At 41.5% G+C, this 23,658-nt stretch overlaps 1 protein-coding gene across 1 annotated transcript; it reads left to right on the top strand.

Moving 5' to 3' along the window:
- The first annotated feature begins 1,929 nt into the window (after window positions 1–1,929).
- On the top strand, window positions 1,930–17,341 carry LOC110490519 (anoctamin-6). The gene is made up of 20 exons (XM_021563943.2): window positions 1,930–2,250; window positions 7,792–7,862; window positions 8,411–8,539; window positions 9,445–9,510; window positions 10,149–10,436; window positions 10,772–10,885; window positions 11,018–11,133; window positions 11,304–11,438; window positions 11,714–11,819; window positions 12,137–12,197; window positions 12,358–12,503; window positions 12,674–12,751; window positions 12,897–13,122; window positions 13,493–13,662; window positions 13,996–14,093; window positions 14,827–14,957; window positions 15,657–15,862; window positions 16,103–16,308; window positions 16,394–16,499; window positions 16,646–17,341. The coding sequence occupies exons 1-20, from the start codon at window positions 2,157–2,159 to the stop codon at window positions 16,859–16,861; spliced, it is 2,763 nt and encodes a 920-aa protein (XP_021419618.2). The 5' UTR covers window positions 1,930–2,156; the 3' UTR covers window positions 16,862–17,341.
- The last annotated feature ends 6,317 nt before the right edge of the window (window positions 17,342–23,658 follow it).

Genomic DNA, 23,658 nt, shown 5'->3' with positions numbered 1-23,658 from the left:
ATCTACGGACTGAGCAACCATTTTTGTGTCAGAACGTTCACCACACATCAGCTATCAGGTGGAGAAGTTATGAGTGATGGATGCCAATTAGGAATGAGGGGGATGATTAGGCGGTCATGATGGAATGTGGCCAAGTTGGGAATTTAGCCATGACACCGGGGTGAAAACCCATACTCTTAAAATAAACTTCATGGGATTTTGACTAGCCACAGAGTCAGGACTCCAGTTGTAATGTCCCATCCGAAAGAAGGCACCCAATGTTCCCAACTGTAATCAAGGTTTGAAATGATTCTGTTTTAGTCAAATATTATATATGTTTAGGCTTCTTGCGGTCAATTTGAAGTCTACAAAAATGTTTTTATTATGTTCCGCCCCCAAGACCACCTCAAGAATAAAATGGCCCATGGCTGAATCTAGCTGATGATCCCTGGTGTTGAAAATGTGCGCAATCAATATTAAATATTTTTCATTTTATCATATAAATCATGTATTTCGACAAATATTGTATTTGCTTTCATTTCAATTTGTCATCATGGCTATACTCTGTATTCTGATAAGAAAGGTTATAACAATATTTGTCGGGGCACTATTATGATGGGGAACAGTATCTATTTGATAGGGAACAGTATAAGGAACAGTTGACCCAAACCTATCTGATGGGGTATCAGTATCTGATAGGAAGCAAAGATGGGGAAGTAAAGTATCTGCGAACATTGTGATATGGAACTTATCTTATGGGAAACCGTTTGGTGGAGAACAGTAGGTACATCAAATATGGAGCAGAGAACAGTAGGTCTATCTAATAAGGAACAGTATATGGGACAGGTTACCAATCACTGCACCTGTACACAGCCCATCTGTAAATACCTCACCCAACTACCTCATCCCCATATTGTTATTCGTTTTTGCTCTTTTGCACCCCAGTATCCCTACTTGCACATCATCATCTGCACATCTATCACTCCAGTGTTAATGCTAAATTGTAAATAAATGGCCACTATGGCCTATTTATTGCCTTACCTCCCTAATCTTACTACATTTTCACACAGATTTTTCTATTGAGTTATATTGTACGTTTGTTTATCCCATGTGTAAGTCTGTGTTGTTATTTTTGTTGCACTGCTTTGCTTTATCTTGGCCAGGTCGTAGTTGTAAATGAGAACTTGTTCTCAACTGGCCTATCTGGTTAAATAAAGGTGAAATATATATATATTTTTTTAATTTTAAGTATCTGACAGGGAATTCGGTTGGGAACAGAACAGATAACAAGATGTGCTCGATATTCATTGTCAACACTCAAGATATAAAATTCAAAAGGCACTCGCACATCTGAGCGGTCTTTGTTGCAGGTGCATGGTAATAGTTGAATAAGATGAGAAAAAAGAAGAAACCCGCACACTGCTCTTGCTAGTATCACTGCTCTTTATTAAGCTTTATGTATCGGCCTCAAGGCCTTCGCCACTGCTTTTTCAAGACCCTTAAGCTCTTTGATGCCCCCCAGGGGCCCCCTGGTTGAGAATCACAGACCTATTAATAACCAGCAAATGCAAAAATAAAATTTCCCAATGAGAATCATTCATTGCATATATTTATATTTGACTGTGTATATGTGTGTATATATATATATATATATATATATATATATATACACATATACACAGTCAAATATAAATATATGCAATGAATGAAATATATATATATATATATATATATATATATATATATATATATATATATATATATATATATACTGAATATATACACAGTCAATTATTCAGACCGTAATTATATGGGCATAACAAAGCTGCCCGTCCTGCTAAATCGCTCAAAAACTGAACTCGGAAATGGCAGACCTACCTTGTTTTGGTAACAATATTGTGGGAGGAAACCCGCCTGTCTGAGACTACTAAAAAAACTCCTCATAAAGTACCCATAGTACGTATAGGACTACCCCACCCATTCTCTCAAGTTTGAACTTGATCTAAAAGGCATGCAATGTTTTTTCTTTTGAAACGACGTTGAGAAATAAAGTGGGAACTTTTGGAATACATGCAGCTCATTGGTAGTGATCTTACATGATGCGTTAATTCCGCCGTGACATTTTGTTATCCAGGTTTAACCGTTGATGACTTGTTGTACTATGTGACATATTTGAGATGAATGAGAGTGTGGACAACATTCTTGAAATTTATTTTTTGTCCGAGATAAAATTGGAGGGCGACACGGAGATAAAGATGGAAATGGAAGTTGGTGAGTCAACGTGGATTTCATTATCTTTTGCAACGGGAGAGGATTAATTGCAAGGCAAAAGGGTGGGATAATGTAGCCTTCCTCTGTAACCTATCGTTTCCGCCTATCACGAACCAACATTTTATTTTATTTGCTTAAATTCTATTTTGTTGTGTCCCTTATATATTTTCTCCTTTGTTATTTCAAACTTTAAAAAGTATGCAATAACAGTATTGACTTTTGGCACCAACATTGCCCTCTGTAATGAGAGGGTTCTGCTTAGCTGAGGAACGCTCAACTCAGTTATCTTTTTTATCTGCCGCTATCTATCTGCCTCAATATACCCTACACTAAATGTTATCATACACTTCATTATCATCAGTAAAATTGTAGTAAATTGCTTGGACTCAAACTGTTTCTGTTATTGTCAGTCCAAGGTCACTCATGCACAGGCACACCTTCGATGCTCTCAGTGTTTACCATGAAGGGTGCTCCATACAACTTCATACAATGCAGCGAATTTGGGGTGTGACCGGGACTCGTACCTGAATATCTGTGGTGCTCAGACTAACATTACACCAATCAGTCAGAATCATCTGACGAGGTCGCTAGTTCTTGTACTAAGGTCGCTGGAATACATAAATATTCCTTTATCACACTGGTGGACATAGCATAGGCTAACAACCACACTGATTCACAGATGCAATATTTCAGTCATAGCCTATGGCTGGATGCACAGCTTGCCCCTACTATTATTGGCCCAATGTTCGGCACCCACTTTCCCACACAGTCAAATATCCTTCGATCGTCGGGATCTTCGGGCAGTTTGTTAATAACTAGATCATTACTTTAGAGTTATTTTAGAGTTTATTTCCAAAATGCCATATCCACCAATTTGTCACATTTGTGTTAAAAAATAAAATAATCAGAAATCATTGCTTATGGGTGGGTACCTTCATGGGTGTGTAAAATATTACTGTTTTTTATTCATACATTTTGGATGTGTATGTTAAACACTATATATATATTAAAACAACAATGCAATGACAATACCAATGGCTGCTCCCATCAGTGGGTGCTCTGGTCAGTGGGTGCGCTCGCCCCCACCTGCCGCAAGAGGCCTGAAGGGCGAAGCCACTTCCCTGGCCCAAAGGGATTTTCCAGGAGGGCATGGAAGCAAGCACACCGATAACCACCAGGACCAGTACAGACACCACTCACAGCATTAAACCAAAATACAAAACATAAATGACTAAACACAAAACATACAATAATCACATCCCCACCCTCACCCCTGATTGGAGAACCTCAAACCTTTGTACTGTGCATGTGTGTATGTATTTATTTCCACACTCATTAATTCAAACCTTTAGACAGCCACAGATCAACCCAGCTTTCCCAGTAAATCATAATTCTACCATTTCCTCTTGATACATCTCTCCATTCTCCCATGGTGTCTCACTAGGGACTTGAAACTCCCCATCTACAACATTTCTGCTGAAATTGACCCCAAAATAAACATTATACCCAACAGCACAATGATATTTCCTATTGACTGACTGTGGTCCTTCAAATCCCCCCAAAATGCAGTTTGTAGGTCAAACCGTGCCCTGATATTATGACATAACATACCATTCCTGGACTCCAAAAACAAGCCACCGATGGACAGTACCAAAAGAGATACTCTTTGATTCTGTTTCCACATGGCAGATTCTGCACAGGGCTGACTGTTTAATGCCCAATATACAGAGCATTCTTTTTGTGGCGAGAAATTCCTATAATAGCTTAAATGGAAAATAATGGATTGATGCGTCAGTTGCAGTGGTGTAAAGTACTTAAGTAAAAAATACTACTCACTTAGTTTTTTGGGGTATCTGTACTTTACTAAACTATTTATATTTTTTGACAACTTTTACTTTTACTTCACTACATTCCTAAAGAAAACGATTTACTTTTTACTCCATACATTTTCCCTGACACCCAAAAGTACTCGTTACATTTTGAATGCTTAGCAGGACAGGAAAAGGGTCCAATTCACGAGCTTATCAAGAGAACATCCCTGGTCACCCCTACTGCCTCTGATCTGGCTGACTCATTAAACACACATGCTTTGTTAGTAAATCATGTCTGAATGTTGGAGTGTGCCCCTGGCTTTCCAAAAAAATGGGTCTTCTGGTTTGCTTAATAAAAACAATTTGAAATGATTTGTACTTTTACTTTTGATGCTTAAGTATATTTTAGCAAATACATTTGATACTTAAGTATATTTAAAACCGAATACTTTTAGACTTTTACTCAAGTAGTATTTTACTGGGTGACATTCACATTTACTTGAGTCATGATCTATTAGTGTATCTATACTTTTACTCATGTATGAAAATTGGGTACTTTTTCCACCACTGGTGAATTGTTGTTTTGCATATCAGTTCATAAACCTGATGCCATGGTATTGGGATATCGAAAATATTTTCCCAACTAGCTTGAATTGTATGCATCATAGTGTTCCACCCTCTTGACTGTAAGTGGAACTGATACATTTTACTATTTATATTGGTCGTTTTAAGCCATTTATTATTTTAAAACTAATTCATTATTTTCTCTTTTAAGTAATTGCCCCTTCTAGCGTTGTACGAGATCTTCAGTTTCTTGGCAATTTCTCGCATGGAATAGCCTTCATTTCTTAGAACAAGAATGGACTGACAAGTTTCAGAAGAAAGTTCTTTGTTTCTGGTCCTTTTGAGCTTGTAACCGAACCCACAAATGCTGATGCTCCAGATACTCAACTAGTCTAAAGAAGGACAGTTTTATTGCTTCTTTAATCAGACAACAGTTTTCAGCTGTGCTAACATAATTGCAAAAGGGTTTTCTAATGATCAATTAGCCTTTTATAATGATAAACTTGGATTAGCTAACACAACGTGCCATTGGAACACAGGAGTGATGGTTGCTGATAATGGGCCTCTGTACCCCTATGTTTCCAGCTACAATAGTAATTTACAACATTAACAATGTCTACACTGTATTTCTGATCAATATGATGTTATTTTAACGGACCAAAAAATGAGCTTTTCTTTAAAAAACAAGGACATTTCTAAGTGACCCCAAGCTTGTTAATGGTAGTGTATATTTGCTTTACATTGTTTTCAAACTGATATGTGACACGTATTAATGCCAAAATAACATGCAAAACTGGCAATGAATGATGGGTCACCACTGAACTTATCTAATGGGAAACAGTATGGTGGGGGAACCGTAGGTCTATCTAATATGGAACAGTATAGGGAACAGTATCTGACAGGGAATTTGGTTGGGAACAAAACAGATAACAAGGGGTCACATTTTAAGAGAAAAATATGTGCCCTATATTTATTGTCAACACTCAAAATATGAAATTCCACAATATGGATGTCAAACAATCCTTCAATTAAATATGAGATATTTTGGCGGTACTGTTATGTTCAATTTGTTCGCTTTGTCCCTGCCTTTTCAGGACCCTAAAGCTCTTTGAGGACACTCACGGGCCCACTGGTTAATAATAACCAGCAAATGCAAAATAACATTTCCCAATCAGAATCATTCACTTCATATGGAATTCGGAAAACGACAACTACACTACGGGCCTAACGAATGCTATTCAGACAGTTTGTGGTCATAACAAAGCTGCCAACTCGCTCAAAGGCTGGTGAGAGGGAACCGGTACATCTAGAGAGACTACTCAAAAACCCTCCTCCTAAAGTGCAAATAGTCCGTATAGGACTACCCCAGCCATTCTTTGAAATTAGAATTTGTTCTGAAAAGCATGCAGCGTTTTTTTCTTTTGAAACAATGTTGACAAATAAAGTGGGAATTTTTAAACAAATGTAGCTCATTGGCAGTCATCTACATGATGCGTTATTCCCGCGGTAAGATTTTCCAGACAACCCTCCACTTTTAACCATTGATGACTTGTGATATGTGACAGATTTATTAAAATGAGTGAGGACGGGTACAACAACATTTTTAAATTTATTATCTGTCTGAAACAGAATTGGAGGGCGACACGGAGATAGAGATGGGAATGATAGAGGACTACGGTAAATTCACGTGGATTCCATTATCTTTCGCCATACGATATATTTTATCGCAAAAGAAAAGGGCAGAATAATGTAGCCTTCCTTATGCACAGGCACACCTTCGATGGTCTCAGTGTTTACCATGAAGGATGCCCCATCCCATTTCTGACACAAGTGCAGCGAATTTTGGGATATCTGTGGTTGTCAGGCTAAGGCCTTAGCCATTACAGTGACTTACTTGACTAAGTCGCTAGTTGTTGTACTAAGGTCTCTGGAATATATAAGTATTCCTTGATCACACTGGAGGACATAGCAATAGGTAGGCATAGGCCTAACAACTGCACTGATTACATTCACAGATGCCAGATTTCAGTCATAGCCTATGGCTGACTGCACAGCTTTCCCCTACCCCAGTCTAAATTCAAAAAACGAACCTATTATTGGCCCAATGTGGACTCCCACTCTCCTACAATGTATCAATTCTCTGGGATCAGGCAGGTTTTCATTAATATAGATAATTACTTGATAATAATTGTAGTTTCAGGTTATATATATGTAATGAGGGAAGGGCCTGAAAAACATCCACATCCATTTAGTGTGTTTTATACTCTCTCCATTTAACAAAGTACTTTGAAAGTGCTTCCAACAAGTGCTGGTGCTTCATCAGTCTGTCTTTCTACCATGAGCTAGTAAACACAGGCTTTCACCTGGTCTAGCATCAGTACAAGCAGGCTCAGTGTAGCAGGTCTGTTCCTAGGGAAGCACTCTACAGGGGGGAAAGGGTTGCCTGTATAAATCACATAGCTAGATGGTTTTGCTGAAGGTAAATATTGTATTGTATCTCATATGTTCACAGTCAAACTTGGAGAAATACATGACACATGGCATGCAGTATGCAAGTATCTAAGTATTTCTGGTAACTTCAAAGGATCTGCATGCCAAAACATTGGAAGATTTTAAAATAATGTTTTCAGCACAGTTTTATTAGCACAGTTGCTATCAACTTGTCGAATGGAGGTACTTGCCTAAGAGACTTAAACAAACTATTCCACCATGGAGTATCTGAGTTTGAACATCTACAGTCTTTCCCAGGGCGTCACTAAGGGTAATGTTTTCCAAACACCATCTGATTCCAGTTACATTAGGTTCCCATAGTACTTCCTACCATGGGATGTTTGGAAGTTTTCCCGATGGAATGGCATCTGTTGTGTAACGTATGAATGTAGTACCAGGCACAATAAAATGTCACATTTAACTGAATAAACACAATTTAATGTGGGTTGTTGAATGAGCTTTACTTTGGTATTATATTCCCCTCTGAAATAAAGATGTGAGTACTTTGCACTGGTGCATATGCTCAGTAAATCTGATAATGCATAATAATCTGCTGGGCCTTGTCAGAGTCTTACAAAAGATGGTGGTTAAGAAGAGTCACATCTCCATCAAGATCTTGTCATGCATGTCTCTCATGTCTTTAATACATGTTTTTTTGGGGGGTGGGGGGGAGCAGTCTATTCTCAGGAGTTTTTGCCAACCTATGAGACTATACCTGAAGGGGCATCAGTGCCCAAAGTGGAGAAGGTGAGTCTCAACCCTTTAAATTATATAACATTTCTGCATTATGAAAATGATTAGTACTCATAGCTTTGATGGTAGTTGTAGTATTAGTTTGAGCTGCCAATGAATAACTTTACAATTAATACCATATTTGTATAACATGGCTTGTTCTTGCATGTATTTCACCAAGAGGGATGTGGATTGATTCACTTTTGTATTTTCATATGCAGGAAATGCATGAATCAATGTGCCAAATATCTGTAATTACAAGAGAGGTCTATGTTTGATGCCAATTCAAATGTGGACTGTTATTATTCATGGAACAAAAAAGGGTGTGTCACTTTTTGCCGTTGTAGACTCTTCCCTTCCTCTCCCATCTACGTCTGGTGTCAGTTGAGAAAGACGTTGTCTAGTAGGGTCTCGTACAAGCACAGTGAGGCTGTCTGTCAGTCCCTTTCTCGTTAAAGGACATGTATGAAATCATGGAAGAAGAAGAGTTTGAGTTTGAGGCTGTGGAGCTACCAGATATCACTGTGGAGCTACCAGATATCGCCTGTTGTTTTTGCCCACAGGCTGAGTTCAACGGCAAATCTGACTCTCTGTTCTTCAATGATGGGGTTAGACGGATCGACTTTGTCTTAGTCTATGAAGATGAGGACATGAAGGAGATTGACAAGAATAGAACGTTCCAGAAACGTAAAGTAAGTGCATTTCTGGTGGTGAGTCTAAGTGTCCTTATTCACTTTCAACATGGTCAGCAGGTTTCTGTCTGACAGAAGTTAAAAACAGTATTCCTACTGTGCTGTGAAAAAGCATGTTTGAAATTAAATGCAATTTCACAATGTAAGCATAGTTTTGAGGAATATGTGACTCTAAATGTGATTTCTTATAGCTTAAGAGGAGTACTGTATTATCTATGAAACAAGTTACTGAAGCTGCATTCCATCAAGGATGTTAACTTGTAGGAATCAGTGTTATGTTCCGTCATAGAAGCTTGTGTTGTATTATGTCAGGACCTAAGGCATTCACACAACGCTTTCTCATTGCACACCCGGAATATTGACTCTGAATATTTGTACAGGGAGTTTTTCTTTGCTTCAGTCACTGTGTGTCAGATCTAAGGTATCCCTATGATTAATATGAGGTCATTTACATATATATATATACTGTATTTACAATTCTTTACAAGTATTGTGACATATGTAGTAGCAATGTATTTTGATTGACCAATGAGCTTTTATTTATTTGACGTGGTTTTATCAGAAGGCGTCTTGTATCGTACACACAATTCCCATATAGATGTAGTCAGTTTCCTACATGGTTGAAATCAGTCAATGCATTGCTATCCATCGAGGGGAAAACAGTCAATGTAATGTCAATATAATGACACTTTTCATTAATTATTTATTATACACAACCACAGTTAAGATGGGTTAATAGTAATAATGTAATAATGTATTAGATATTACATTTAACATTTGTAAAGCACTTTTCATTACAAGAGTAATAAGAGAAACAGATTGGACCTTATCCAATAGGGAAACCGAAGGGACAGTGTTACAAACACGGGAACCATTGATTTAACATCCTGTATTCTCTTCCCTAGCAACGGAGAGAGTACTTTGAGGCCAGCTTGATGAAAATGGGGATGGAACTAGAGGCTGCCAGATCTGTGAGTGGCCACATAATGCATTCTACAAGGACTGGCGTTATGTATTTACTCTGCTGTTAGCTTGCAGAGTGGGGTTGAGTGTGTCGATCTTCAGGGACGATTGGGTGGAAACAATATTTAGTATCTTACATTCGTTTGGTCTTAAATGGTAGAGAAACACCTAGTGTTTGTTTTTGTTACGTAGTTTTATTATCATACTGCTTATTTAAGTGACCTTGTAGATCTTGTTTTTGGCTGCATTTTAGATGGCAGACACAGTTGTTTTACAAAGTTTTCCTTTTAACAGCCAACTATTTCCTCAGAAAGGGTTGAGATTGAATTGCAGTGGAAAACTATGGCACCAATTCAATTATTTGAGTAGTTGACCAATTATTGGCAAACTTTAGTGGTATTTTATGGAACAGGATCAATGAGTTAACATTGATAAACACAGAGACAACTTCTGATTTTGTAGATAATAAAGCATTACATTAGATTAATGTGATGTTTTAGTACTTGTTTTATGTGGAGGATGTAATTTAGGATCATGGCAATATCTTCTTAATTTCCCTTTAGGGGATTACTTAAGTTGTAATATATTTAGTTGAAATGAAAAGGGCTGCCTTATCTTGTTGTTTTATCTTCATCATTTCGACAAGGTGGTGGATGAGAAGCTGTTGTTCGTCAAGGTGCACATGCCCTGGGACGTGCTGTGTACCTACGCCGAGGTTCTCCACATCAAGCTGCCCATTCAGCCCAATGACCTGTGCACCACTTCCTCGCCCTTCAACTTCCTCAGTTGTATCACCAAACACTTCTACCCCAGCGAGGACCTCATAGCGAAGGAGACGGAGTACTTCACCGCCCCATTCGAGAAGGACAGACTGGAGTACTTCTACGTGAAGGACCGGGACCTCTTCTTCACGCCGTCCATGAGGAGTAGAATGGCAAGTGCACTGCTTTCTTTACCTCATCATGGGACATAAACCCAAAAGTCAACCAATAAGAGGTTAAAGAGGCAGCAGCGCACTAGATTTTGATAGAGATGAAAAATAAATCACTAAAAAGCAGTCACCTCATTGACTTTCTTTCGGTAGATTAAGCATCTCAGGTTTCTGATGCTGCTAAATGGTATTGGAAGATATTTGGTCGGTAGACCACTTAGATTGGTTATTCAGCCCATGCACTACAAAAATATCAATGTACCTATACTTAAAACACAGTGTTAACGCTCTTTTCTTAACACTTCAATGATAACAGAATGGTTGGTCTTCCTCCTCAGGCCTACTACATCCTCAGCCGAGCCCCCTATGAGGTGCGAGGGAACATCAAGAAGTTTGGTGTCACCAAGCTGCTCGATGGGGGGGTGTACAAGGCTGCTTATCCCCTGCATGATGTGAGTGGCGGTGAAGAGCGGGGTGGCACTAGTATCTGACAACATAGTACATTAAACACCAATCAATCTGTGAAAAGACTGAGCAGTGTTTTTATGGATTTTTTAGTTTTGTTTTCTGTGAACTTACTTTAGTGCAGATTCAACGTCAGGTCGAAGGAAGATGAGTGCCCCAATGAGAGATACCTCCTGTATAACGAGTGGGCTCACCCTAAAAGTTTCTATAAGATGCAGCCACTTGATCTCATAAGGTTCATACTTTAATCTACTTTCGCAAAAATGCACATTGCATGCACATCACTGCTTTAGTTTAAGAAGGTGTTGAAAATTATTCTTCCGAACAGAATTTGCTTGGAGGCCTAATCATTGTAATTATAGCAAATAAGGGAGGGAAATAATATTTTCTTTCATTTTCTCACAGAAAGTATTATGGGGAGAAGATTGGCATTTACTTTGCTTGGCTGGGCTTCTATACAGCCATGCTCGCCCTCGCTGCTATTGTTGGACTTGGCTGTTTCATTTATGGGTACACGACTCAAGAAACAAGCACCTGGAGGTAAGTTTAAAACTCAAAGAAAGTACTTCAGAAACCCACAACACCATATAAATATATTACAAGTTGCTAAATCTAGTGTATATCAGATTAAGATCAATTAGTGCAGGACAGGACACAAGGTTAGGTAGAGTAAATATAAGTTGCTTGATGTTCCTTCCATGCTGTTCCCTGACACGCTAACAGTGTGAAAACCCAATGATTAACAACTTTGTTGCATTTTGTTGTTGAGTTTTTGGTGAAGTTTAACCCATCTGCTCTGTTCATTTATTGGACAGCAAAGAGGTGTGCGACCCTTTGATTGGAGGAAATATTGTGATGTGTCCGCAGTGTGATAAGGAGTGCACATACTGGAGGCTGAACAGCACCTGTGAATCTTCTAAAGTAAGTATTGCATACATTAGGGTTCACTAATTCCGGTCCATGGCTGTACAGGTTTTTTATCATTCACTCACATGGTCAATTCAGAGTGATTATGATTATGAAAGTGACTTATATGGATAGTGAGTCCCTTAAACTTCTATTTGCCAATGCTTTTTATATCAGACCGTTTTCTTAGACTCTGGCCCGTGAGACATGCTACAAGTCATATTAAACCTTTTTGAACAGGGTTTGTTTTCGTATATATTTACAAAGAGTCATGGATGGAGAGAAAAATTATGTGAAAAGCGAAGTATTTCATGAGACCTTGCCTTCCTCAGAAACTGTGCATATTTGATAACTATGGGACGCTGGTGTTTGCTGTCTTTATGGCCATTTGGGGTGAGTCATTTAATTCATTAAACTTACCAAATGTTCAAATGTAGAGGTTTCATAAACTGCATTATTTTATCGATATTAGAGTTTTCCTCAGCACATGCTACAGTCTAGGACCAGGCAAGTAAAATAAAGCTTTACACTCTTGTTCCCATCCTGGTTCTAGTGACCGTGTTTCTGGAGTTCTGGAAGCGCTACCAGGCAGAACTGGAGTATGAGTGGGACACTGTGGAGTTCCTGGAGCAGGAGGAGCAACCTCGTCCCGAGTATGAGGCCAAGTGTAACCACGAGAGAATCAACCCTGTCACACGGGTAAGGAAGATGTGTTTGTCACACAGTCCCTATGGTGATTCCATAGCGTCAGACTCAGGAGGCTAGAAGAACACTCCACAACCGATGATAGTAATGTTATATACTTGTTTTAAAAGGACAATATTACCTGTATCATTACTTCATTGTAAAACATGTTATTCTTCATTTAGGCAAAAGAGAAAGTACCTTATACAGCCTGTGGACGGTGTATAAGAGTGTCTTTAGGAATTGGGACTGTCTTATTCTGGGTAAAAACTTTTGGATTTCTCTACTGTTATCTTGTTCTGAATAGGCCAATTCATATGCACTCCAACAGCAAAACATGTTTTATATAACCCTAACCTTTGATTCAGGTCTGACCCCTCCAATTCTTGTGTTTGTGCTTGTGTTCAGATTGTGTTGATCCTAGCATCAGTGGTGGCCATCATCGTATACCGACTGGCAGTGTTCTTCTCATTTTCGACAAGACTCCAGTCTGACCTAAAGGAGCTCGAACCGTTTAAGGAGTATGTGACCGCCCAAATGGCCACCTCCGTCACTGCTTCTATCATCAGCTTCGTAGTAATCATGGTGCTCAACATCCTGTATGAGAGGGTTGCCATCTGGATCACTGACTTTGGTGAGACGCCCCAATGTCAAACAATGTCAAACAGGAAATATGTTGTTTGCTATAGAGAACTATGGTGTTTCTCAAACTACTTTCAGACAAGGGCTAATATTCACTCAAACATGCCGTAGCAAGGTTTATGCAGTGCCCCAAACATTCTGCAATTATACCATGGTATGAGTAAATATTGCACGCCAATAGGTCTGAAGTAATCCAAATATATGTATGCCAACAGATTTATACAGAAATTAGCACCACCACAATAGCCATTAGCTGATGTCCTTATCCAGAGTCACTTGCAGAATATGGACACAGCAAAAGCTTGATTTAAGCCTGATGTTTTTTTGATGAGACTGAGAAGATACCTTACTCCATTTTAAAGAGCTTCCAAGGACCAAGACGGATTATGAGAACAGTCTGACTCTGAAGATGTTCCTGTTCCAGTTTGTCAACTACTACTCCTCCTGCTTCTACATTGCCTTTGCCAAAGGGAAAGTGGTTGGTTACCCTGGACAACCTGTTTACCTGCTGGGCAAGTACAGGAATGAGGAGGTACGTACGCCTATCAGTTGACTGAAAGATCAGTTGATTGAAGGCTCAGTTGATTGGAGCTTGGTGCTTGGTACAGAATATGTGATAACACAGTATGACAGTGTTTTGCTTTTCCACTTCGCTTGTGTTCTAACTTCGTTGCCAAATTATTAGCTGCTGCATTCTGTGGCCTTTGTGTTTGACTAAAAGAGACCTTCATATTTAAAATGAATGAACCTGGAAATCTTCCACTAAATACAAGTTGTTTGAATGGAGGTGCTTAATCATGTAATACTACAGGATGGCCGACATTGGTTGATGCATTCTTTGTGTCTTTGTGTCTATCCTTACCAGTGTGATCCAGGAGGATGCCTGATTGAGTTGACAACCCAGCTCACTGTCATCATGGGCGGTAAAGCCATCTGGAATAACATTCAGGAGGTGTTGCTGCCGTAAGTTTTTGGTTCAATGGAAGAACAAAATGGCCAACCACATCAGCTCTCTAGGAGCCCAGCAACCGTAAAGTTTCCCAGTTACATTGGATCGGGATTGGTTCAATGGTTTATTCCATCCCAACTCAAAATGGAACACCCCCTTATATTCAAGTGTATCTGTATTCAGACATCATTATCATCTGATTCAGAGAGCAATCATAAAGGCGTCTTTTTGTAGGCATTAACGGAGACTAACTCCACCATGGCTTATTGGCCAAAGCCTGTGGGGAAATGAATGTTTTTTTGTTGGGTTTCTGGATAAATGCCAAAAACACAGGCTTAGGAGATCTTATACGTTTTGTTCTATGAGATCATCTTCATCAGCTAACATCGCTTTTTGTGATTTTTAAAGCATTTATGTAATCAAAACAAAAACATAAAGCACATAACGGCTTCATAATTCATTAAGGTCATGTTAACTGACTGATATTATCTCATTGGACAAAACATATAATATCTCCTAATCCTATTTCAACCTCAGACCTTATTTTCAGCGTTTATCCCAAAACCCCATTCTTTCCCTATTCATTTTCCCCATAGTAAATGCTAATTTATGCAAATTTTTGTTTTTTAGGATTTTCCCCTTTGAAAATGCTAACTCATTTCCATTTTTTAGGACTACAAGCTGGCGAGGTCTATTACCTTGTTATAAGCATCATGATTCTGCGATTGACATGTTTCTCACCATCAGGTGGATGAAGAATTTGATATTCCGCTACTGCACACGTGTGGGGTCTGAAAAGGTGATTCCTCGCTGGGAGCAGGACTATCAGCTGCAGCCCATTGGGAAGCTGGGCCTCTTCTATGAATACCTGGAGATGGGTAAGATATAAAGAATGAGGCAAACTCTCTCCCTCTCTCCCACCCTAGCCCCTATCCCCTGGCACCTCTGTAGATCTGAGAGGATTGGATAGGTGTGGACACAATATGGTGGTAGCTATATGCGTATGCTTGGGAAGTTTTTTAAGCTGATCCTGCTATTTCTTTGGACTCTGTCCAGAACTCACCTATCCCCAAGGCACTTACTTAATCTAGAAGGGTTGGATGGACATAAGCTATATGATGCAAATCCCCCCTAGCTACTATCATAGTATCAGATTCCCCCCTAGCTAGCCTATCAGCTACTAACTATCATAGGCTAGCTAGAGGGGAACCTGATACTATCAGCCACTATCACAGTATCAGGTTGCCCCTAGCTAGCCTATCAGCTACTATCACAGTATCAGGTTGCCCCATAGCTAGCCTATCAGCTACTATTATAGTATCAGGTTCCCCCCTAGCTAGCCTATCAGCTACTATCATAGTATCAGGTTCCCCCCTGGCTAGCCTCTGAGCTACTAACTATCATAGTATCAGGTTCCCCCCTAGCTAGCCTATCAGCTACTATCATAGTATCAGGTTCCCCCCTAGCTAGCCTATCAGCTACTATCATAGTATCAGGTTCCCAGATCAATTGATGTAAAGGCTTTTTTTCTGCAGTGATCAAACTTGGCTTTGTGTCTGCGTGGCTTTTTCCTACAGTGATCCAGTTTGGTTTTGTGACTCTGTTTGTGGCCTCCTTCCCCCTGGCTCCTGTCCTGGCTCTGGTCAATAACCTCTTTGAGATCCGGGTGGACGCCTGGAAGATCGTCACCCAGTTCCGCCGCATGGTTCCAGAGAAGGCCCAAGACATCGGGGCGTGGCAACCCATTCTCCAAGGTGTCGCCATCTTGGCTGTGGCATCAAATGTGAGTGATGGCTCCTCCATTGGATTATGAAGTATTATGAAACATATATATATTTTTTAAGATGATGTATTTATCTTGGTTTATTCTCCATTGCATAATCCCATCACTGGATGTCAGTCATATGATTTGACTGTTACCATGCTGATGTAGTGACATTCTTAGATAGATTATAATTAATCTATTATGATGAGCACCAGTTTAAAGTGCACTGTCTCCTCCACTTCCCTGTCTCTCTGCCAGGCCATGATCATTGCCTTCACATCAGACATGATCCCACGATTGGTTTACTACTGGTCTTTCTCTGTGTATCCCTATGGAGACCATTCCAGTCACACCATGCAGGGCTACATCAACAACACCCTCTCTGTGTTCGACATCCAGGACTTCTCCAACAAGAGCCGGCCTTTGCAAACACCTTACTGGTTCAATAACAGCACCACCTGCAGGTAATGTGAATGTATATGAGATGGGTTTCAATGAAATCATGTTAGACATTGAAATAGTTCATGCAGTCTCTCTGTCATACTTTAGATATCGAGATTTCAGATACCCACCAGGACACCACAGACAATATGAATACAGTATCTACTACTGGCATGTGATAGCTGCCAAGATGGCTTTCATAATAGTTGTAGAGGTGAGTAGAAATTTCTCTGAAACGTTGTTTTGACCTGATTTTTCTTTCTACAGTGTAGTCTAATGCCAGATGGACATTTTCTAGCCTTTCAAGAAATCCTAATAATGTTTTCCCTCCTTCCGACCCTTATACCCTTGTCCCCTCAGCACATTGTATACCTGACCAAGTTCGTTCTGTCCTACGTGATCCCGGACGTGCCTTACACAGTGAGGGAACAGATCAAACGAGAGAAGTACTTAAGCCAGGTCATCCTTCACGAGACCAACCTCAAACTGGTGACCAAACGCTTAAAGCCTGTCGGTGATAAAATACTTAAACACAATGAGGACAAGGAGGAGGAGATTATGGACCTTTACTTTTAATCTCTGAAGCTTTGTCAGAGAAGAGAGAGTCCTGCCTTTGTCAGGACCTACAATATTTACAAGTATTGTTGAGCAGCTAAATATGTATTCAATACATGTTTTAATAACTTTAATTAATATGAATTAATATTATTAGTAGCTTAATAGCTTGGTGGGGACTATGACTAACCAAACCAGCCATGAAGCTCAGCTCTGTTGCTCAGATCTCTGGATCTATTGCATATTTAACACTTTTATGTCACTGATTGTTACATGTACACTGTTACATTTAATGTGTCTTGTATTGTTACAATGATGACATTTTTTGGAGGTCTTAACTTAGACACTTCTGGGAGGAACACAACAGTGCCTGGGTGTTACATACAGCACATGTATACACTGTTACATTTAATGTGTCTTGTAATGTTAACATTCGGATTCAATGCCATATGGAAGACAATGAATGACAACAATACTTTTCTTCTTTAAACAAAGCATACAGATTTTTATACAATTTGTGGCCTAGTACTATCCAAACATTTCTAATACTCAAGGTGTGCTGGATTTAGTCAGGAATAATTCCAAAAGCTCAAATTGCATGAACCAGGCAAGCCATCAAGTATGGAAGCTCGTTCCCGCCACCCAGGAAAAAATATCTGACTACGAGTTATGAGATATTAAGGTATAATTATGAGATAGAATGTCTGGATCATGGACATTGAATAGTTCTGCATGTCGACCCCTTTTAAAGGGGCAATCTGGGATTCACACAATAACAAAGCTTCTCCCACCACAGCTGAGGAATGGGGCAGGAGAAATGTAACCAATCTCAAATACATAGATACAAGGACTCACATTTGGATGCAGGACTGACCATCCATCAGATACAAATTATATTTTTAACCATGTTTTGAAGCAATACTGTGTTGTTTACAATTACATTGTTTACGCACAATAGGGTAAACCAATCTTACATTTTGGGTTCTGATTGGGTAACTCATTTCTAAGTTACAGTATTGAATAATCAGTGGCTTTACACTGAGTGTACAAAACATATTTCCATGACCAGGTGAATCCAGGTGAAAGCTATGATTCTTTATTTATCTTCCACTTCAATCAGTGTAGATGAAGGGGAAGAGACAGGTTAAAGAAAGATTTTTATTGAGTCATGGATTCTGTATGTATGCCATTCAGAGGGTGAATGGGCAAGACAAAGATTTAAGTGCCTTTGAATGGGGTATGGTAGTAGGTGCCAGGTGCATTGGTTTGAGTGTCAAGAACTTCAACACTACAAGGTTTTTCACGCTCAACAGTTTCCCGTGTGTATCAAGAATGGTGCATCATCCAAAGGACATCCAGCCAACTTGACACAACTGTGGAAAGCATTGAAGTCAACATGGGCCAGCATCCCTGTGGAACGCTTTCGACACCTTGTAGAGTCCATGACCCAACAAATTGAGGCTGTTCTGAGGGCAAAAGGGAGTGCTACTCAATATTAGGAAGGTGTTCCTAATGTTTTGTACATATTAATTAAATCTGATGTCAACCAGATGTCATCAAACAGGCACCAACTCACATCAACAAAACTTTTCAATACATTAATATTGAACAATATCACCACAATCTCTCTTTCTCTTACACACACACAATGTGTGATAACCTTATGCATATCCTAGTCTATCTTAAGTTGAGGGCCTGATGCAAAGTGTACATTGGATTTATATGATACAGATCGCCTGAATGTATCTCACAATAATGACTTACTATCATATAATTATGACTTACTATGTCATAACTCTTGAGTCAGATTTGATTTTTTGGTGCGGGAACGGGCTTCCATACAAACTCATGGTCACCTCAAATATTTACATTAACATTTTTGACATATGTATTTGATTTTAAGCATTTTGATAGAAGTCTATCGCCATAGACTAACCTCTTATATAACCTCTCTGTCACGTTCGTTGAATGGAGGAGACCAAGGCGCAGCGTGATGTGAATACATTCTTCTATTTATTAACGAAGAAACACGAAAACAAACTATACAAAACAACAAAAACGAATGTGACGCTATATATAAACAAGTGCAGACACAGGCAACATACAAAACCCATAGACAGGAACAAAAACACATACATCACCCATGTCACACCCTGATCTAACCAAAATAATAAAGAAAACAAAGAATACTAAGGTCAGGGAGTGTACCCCCCCCCCCCCCCCCCCCCCAAAGGTGCGGACTCCCGGCCGCACACCTAAGCCTATATGGGAGGGTCTGGGTGGGCATAACTCCGAGGTGGCGGTTCTGGCTCGGCACACTTCCTTAATGTCTCTGGAGCGGGAACCCTCACCGCCGACCACGGACTAGAGGATGCCACTGGACTGATGGTCGAGTCTGGAGTGAGTGGCGCCTCTGGATTGGAGGGAGATTCTGGCGGATCCGGACTGGAGGGAGACTCTGGCGGATCCGGACTGTGACCCGTCGTGGTAGGTTCCGGACTGTGACCCGTCGTGGTAGGTTCCGGACTGCGGCCCATCGTAGGAGGTTGCGGTCTGCGGCCCGTAGTAGGAGGTTCCGGTCTGTGGCCCATCGTAGGAGGTTACGGTCTGCGGCCCGTCGTAGGAGGTTCCGGTCTGCGGCCCGTCGTAGGAGGTTCCGGTCTGTAGACTGTCGCCGGACGCTCTGGACTGGGTACTGTCGCCGGACGCTCTGAACTGGGTACTGTCGCCTGGACGCTCGGGACTGGGTACTGTCGCCTGGACGCTCTGGACTGGGTACTGTCGCCGGATGCTCTGGACTGGGTACTGTTGCCGGACGCTCTGGACTGGGTACTGTCGCCGGACGCTCTGGACTGGGTACTGTTGCCGGACGCTCTGGACTGGGTACTGTCGCCAGATGCTCTGGACTGGGTACTGTCGCCGGACACTCTGGACTGGGTACTGTCGCCGGACGCTCTGGACTGGGTACTGTCGCCTGGACACTCTGGACTGGGTACTGTCGCCGGACGCTCTGAACTGGCGAGGTGCACTGTAGGCCTGGTGCGTGGTTCCGGCACTGGTGATACCGGGCTGGGGACACGCACCTCAGGGCGAGTGCAAGGAGCAGGAACAGGGAGTACTGGACCCTGGAGACGCAATGGAGGCCTGGTGCGTGGTACTGGCACTGGTGGTACCGGGCTGAGGACATGCACCTCAGGGCGAGTGCGGGGAGCAGGCACAGGACGTACTGAGCTGTGGAGGCGTACTGAAGGTCTGGAGTGTAGAGCTGACACAACCCATCCTGGCTGGATGTTTATACTTGCCCTGCAAATGCAGGGCGCTGGCACAGAACGCACAGGGCTGTGCAGACTCACAGTACGTAGAGCCGGCGCAGTATATCCTAGTCCATGGAGATATACTGGAGACCAGGAGCGCTGAGCCGGCACCCTCCTTCCTTGCTGGATGTCCATTCGCATAACACGGTGCCAGAACAGTAACACGCTCCCCACGGTAAGCACGAGGAGTTGGCTTAGGTCTCCTACCTGACTCAGCCAATCTCCTCGTGTGCCCCCCCCCAAAAAAAAAATCTTGGGGCTGCCTCTCGGGCTTCCGTGCTAGCCGTGTACCCTTATATCGTCGCCGTTCCTCCATTCTCCTGTATCCCTCCGCGCACTGTTCCATAGAATCCCAAGCGGGCTCTGGTACTCTCCCTGGATAGATCGACCACCTCTCTATCTCCTCCCAGGTTGTTACCCACTCATCCTTCTCTCGGGTCCATTCTTCCACAAAGTGCTGTTCCTCCCTTTCACGCTGCTTGGTCCTTGTTTGGTGGGTTATTCTGTCACGTTCGTTGAATGGAGGAGACCAAGGCGCAGCGTGATGTGAATACATTCTTCTATTTATTAACGAAGAAACACACTATACAAAAAACAAAAACGAACGTGACGCTATATATAAACAAGTGCAGACACAGGCAACATACAAAACCCATAGACAGGAACAAAAACACATACATCACCCATGTCACACCGTGACCTAACCAAAATAATAAAGAAAACAAAGAATACTAAGGTCAGGGCGTGACACTCTCAATACATGTTGCTGTATTATATTGTGATTTGTTTTAAACCAAAGGTATATATGAACTAACAATCTGCCCCTGTACAATATTTGTCATTCAAGTATTTTGTCTAGTGTATTGTAATTTGTATGTTATTCCAAATCAAATCAAAATTATTTGTATTTTATATAGAACTGTGATTGTGTTGGTCGTCATTTCAAGATTCAGGTCAGATACAGCTCATCTTCCAAAAAACTGCACATGTGTAATGATGCTATAATTGCACATCTGTGCTATTATAGCGTCTGTGAAAGTAGTTAGTTTTCTTTGGCTGATTTCTCCTAACTCATAGGAATCCCCACCCAATTGACAACTTTAAAATGGTGGAAGCTCTCAATGGCAATGTCCATGTTAAAACGGGTTATATCCATGATGAGTCCTCTATCTATCTCTATGACAACAGGGCTCCTGAGTGGCGCAGCAGTTTAAGGCACTGCATCTCAGCTAGAGGCATCACAGACCCTGGTTTGATTCCAGGCTGTATCACAACCGGCCATGATTAGGAGTCCCATAGAGTGGTGCACAATTGGCCCAGTGTCGTCCTGCAATCGGTCAGGATGTTCTCGATGGTGCAGCTGTAGAACTTTTTGAGGATTTGAGGACCCATGCCAAATCTTTTCAGTCTCCTGAGGGGGAAAATGTTTTGTTGTGCCCTCTTCACGACTGTCTTGGTGTGTTTGAACCATGATAGTGTGATGGTGATGTGGACTACAGCCCCATCGATGTTTTTTATTTATTTTTTTTATTTTTATTTCACCTTTATTTAACCAGGTAGGCTAGTTGAGAACAAGTTCTCATTTGCAACTGCGACCTGGCCAAGATAAGGCATAGCAGTGTGAACAGACAACACAGAGTTACACATGGAGTAAACAATTAACAAGTCAATAACACAGTAGAAAAAAGGGGAGTCTATATATACATTGTGTGCAAAAGGCATGAGAAGGTAGGCAAATAATTACAATTATGCAGATTAACACTGGAGTGATAAATGATCAGATGGTTATGTACAGGTAGAGATATTGGTGTGCAAAAGAGCAGAAAAATAAAAATAAATAAATAAAAACAGTATGGGGATGAGGTAGGTGAAAATGGGTGGGCTATTTACCAATAGACTATGTACAGCTGCAGCGATCGGTTAGCTGCTCAGATAGCAGATGTTTGAAGTTGGTGAGGGAGATAAAAGTCTCCAACTTCAGCGATTTTTGCAATTCGTTCCAGTCACAGGCAGCAGAGAACTGGAACGAAAGGCGGCCAAATGAGGTGTTGGCTTTAGGGATGATCAGTGAGATACACCTGCTGGAGCGCGTGCTACGGATGGGTGTTGCCATCGTAACCAGTGAACTGAGATAAGGCGGAGCTTTACCTAGCATGGACTTGTAGATGACCTGGAGCCAGTGGGTCTGGCGACGAATATGTAGCGAGGGCCAGCCGACTAGAGCATACAAGTCGCAGTGGTGGGTGGTATAAGGTGCTTTAGTGACAAAACGGATGGCACTGTGATAAACTGCATCCAGTTTGCTGAGTAGAGTGTTGGAAGCAATTTTGTAGATGACGTCGCCGAAGTCGAGGATCGGTAGGATAGTCAGTTTTACTAGGGTAAGTTTGGCGGCGTGAGTGAAGGAGGCTTTGTTGCGGAATAGAAAGCCGACTCTTGCTTTGATTTTCGATTGGAGATGTTTGATATGGGTCTGGAAGGAGAGTTTAGAGTCTAGCCAGACACCTAGGTACTTATAGATGTCCACATATTCAAGGTCGGAACCATCCAGGGTGGTGATGCTGGTCAGGCGTGCGGGTGCAGGCAGCGAACGGTTGAAAAGCATGCATTTGGTTTCACTAGCGTTTAAGAGCAGTTGGAGGCCACGGAAGGAGTGCTGTATGGCATTGAAGCTCGTTTGGAGGTTAGATAGCACAGTGTCCAAGGACGGGCCGGAAGTATATAGAATGGTGTCGTCTGCGTAGAGGTGGATCAGGGAATCGCCCGCAGCATGAGAAACATCATTGATATATACAGAGAAAAGAGTCGGCCCGAGAATTGAACCCTGTGGCACCCCCATAGAGACTGCCAGAGGACCGGACAGCATGCCCTCCGATTTGACACACTGAACTCTGTCTGCAAAGTAATTGGTGAACCAGAAGGCAGTCATCCGAAAAACCGAGGCTACTGAGTCTGCCGATAAGAATACGGTGATTGACAGAGTCGAAAGCCTTGGCAAGGTCTATGAAGACGGCTGCACAGTACTGTCTTTTATCAATGGCGGTTATGATATCGTTTAGTACCTTGAGCGTGGCTGAGGTACACCCGTGACCGGCTCGGAAACCAGATTGCACAGCGGAGAAGGTACGGTGGGATTCAAGATGGTCAGTGACCTGTTTGTTGACTTGGCTTTCGAAGACCTTAGATAGGCAGGGCAGGATGGATATAGGTCTGTAACAGTTTGGGTCCAGGGTGTCGCCCCCTTTGAAGAGGGGGATGACTGCGGCAGCTTTCCAATCCTTGGGGATCTCAGACGATATGAAAGAGAGGTTGAACAGGCTGGTAATAGGGGTTGCGACAATGGCGGCGGATAGTTTCAGGAATAGAGGGTCCAGATTGTCCAGCCCAGCTGATTTGTACGGGTCCAGGTTTTGCAGCTCTTTCAGGACATCTGCTATCTGGATTTGGGTAAAGGAGAACCTGGAGAGGCTTGGGCGAGTAGCTGCGGGGGGGGGGGGAGCTGTT

The sequence above is a fragment of the Oncorhynchus mykiss genome, chromosome 15, assembly GCF_013265735.2.
Source record: "Oncorhynchus mykiss isolate Arlee chromosome 15, USDA_OmykA_1.1, whole genome shotgun sequence".
In the NCBI taxonomy this organism is placed as follows: Eukaryota; Metazoa; Chordata; class Actinopteri; order Salmoniformes; family Salmonidae; genus Oncorhynchus; species Oncorhynchus mykiss.
The sequence above is the reverse complement of the archived record's forward strand: the minus strand, read 5'-3'. Positions and strand labels throughout refer to the sequence as shown.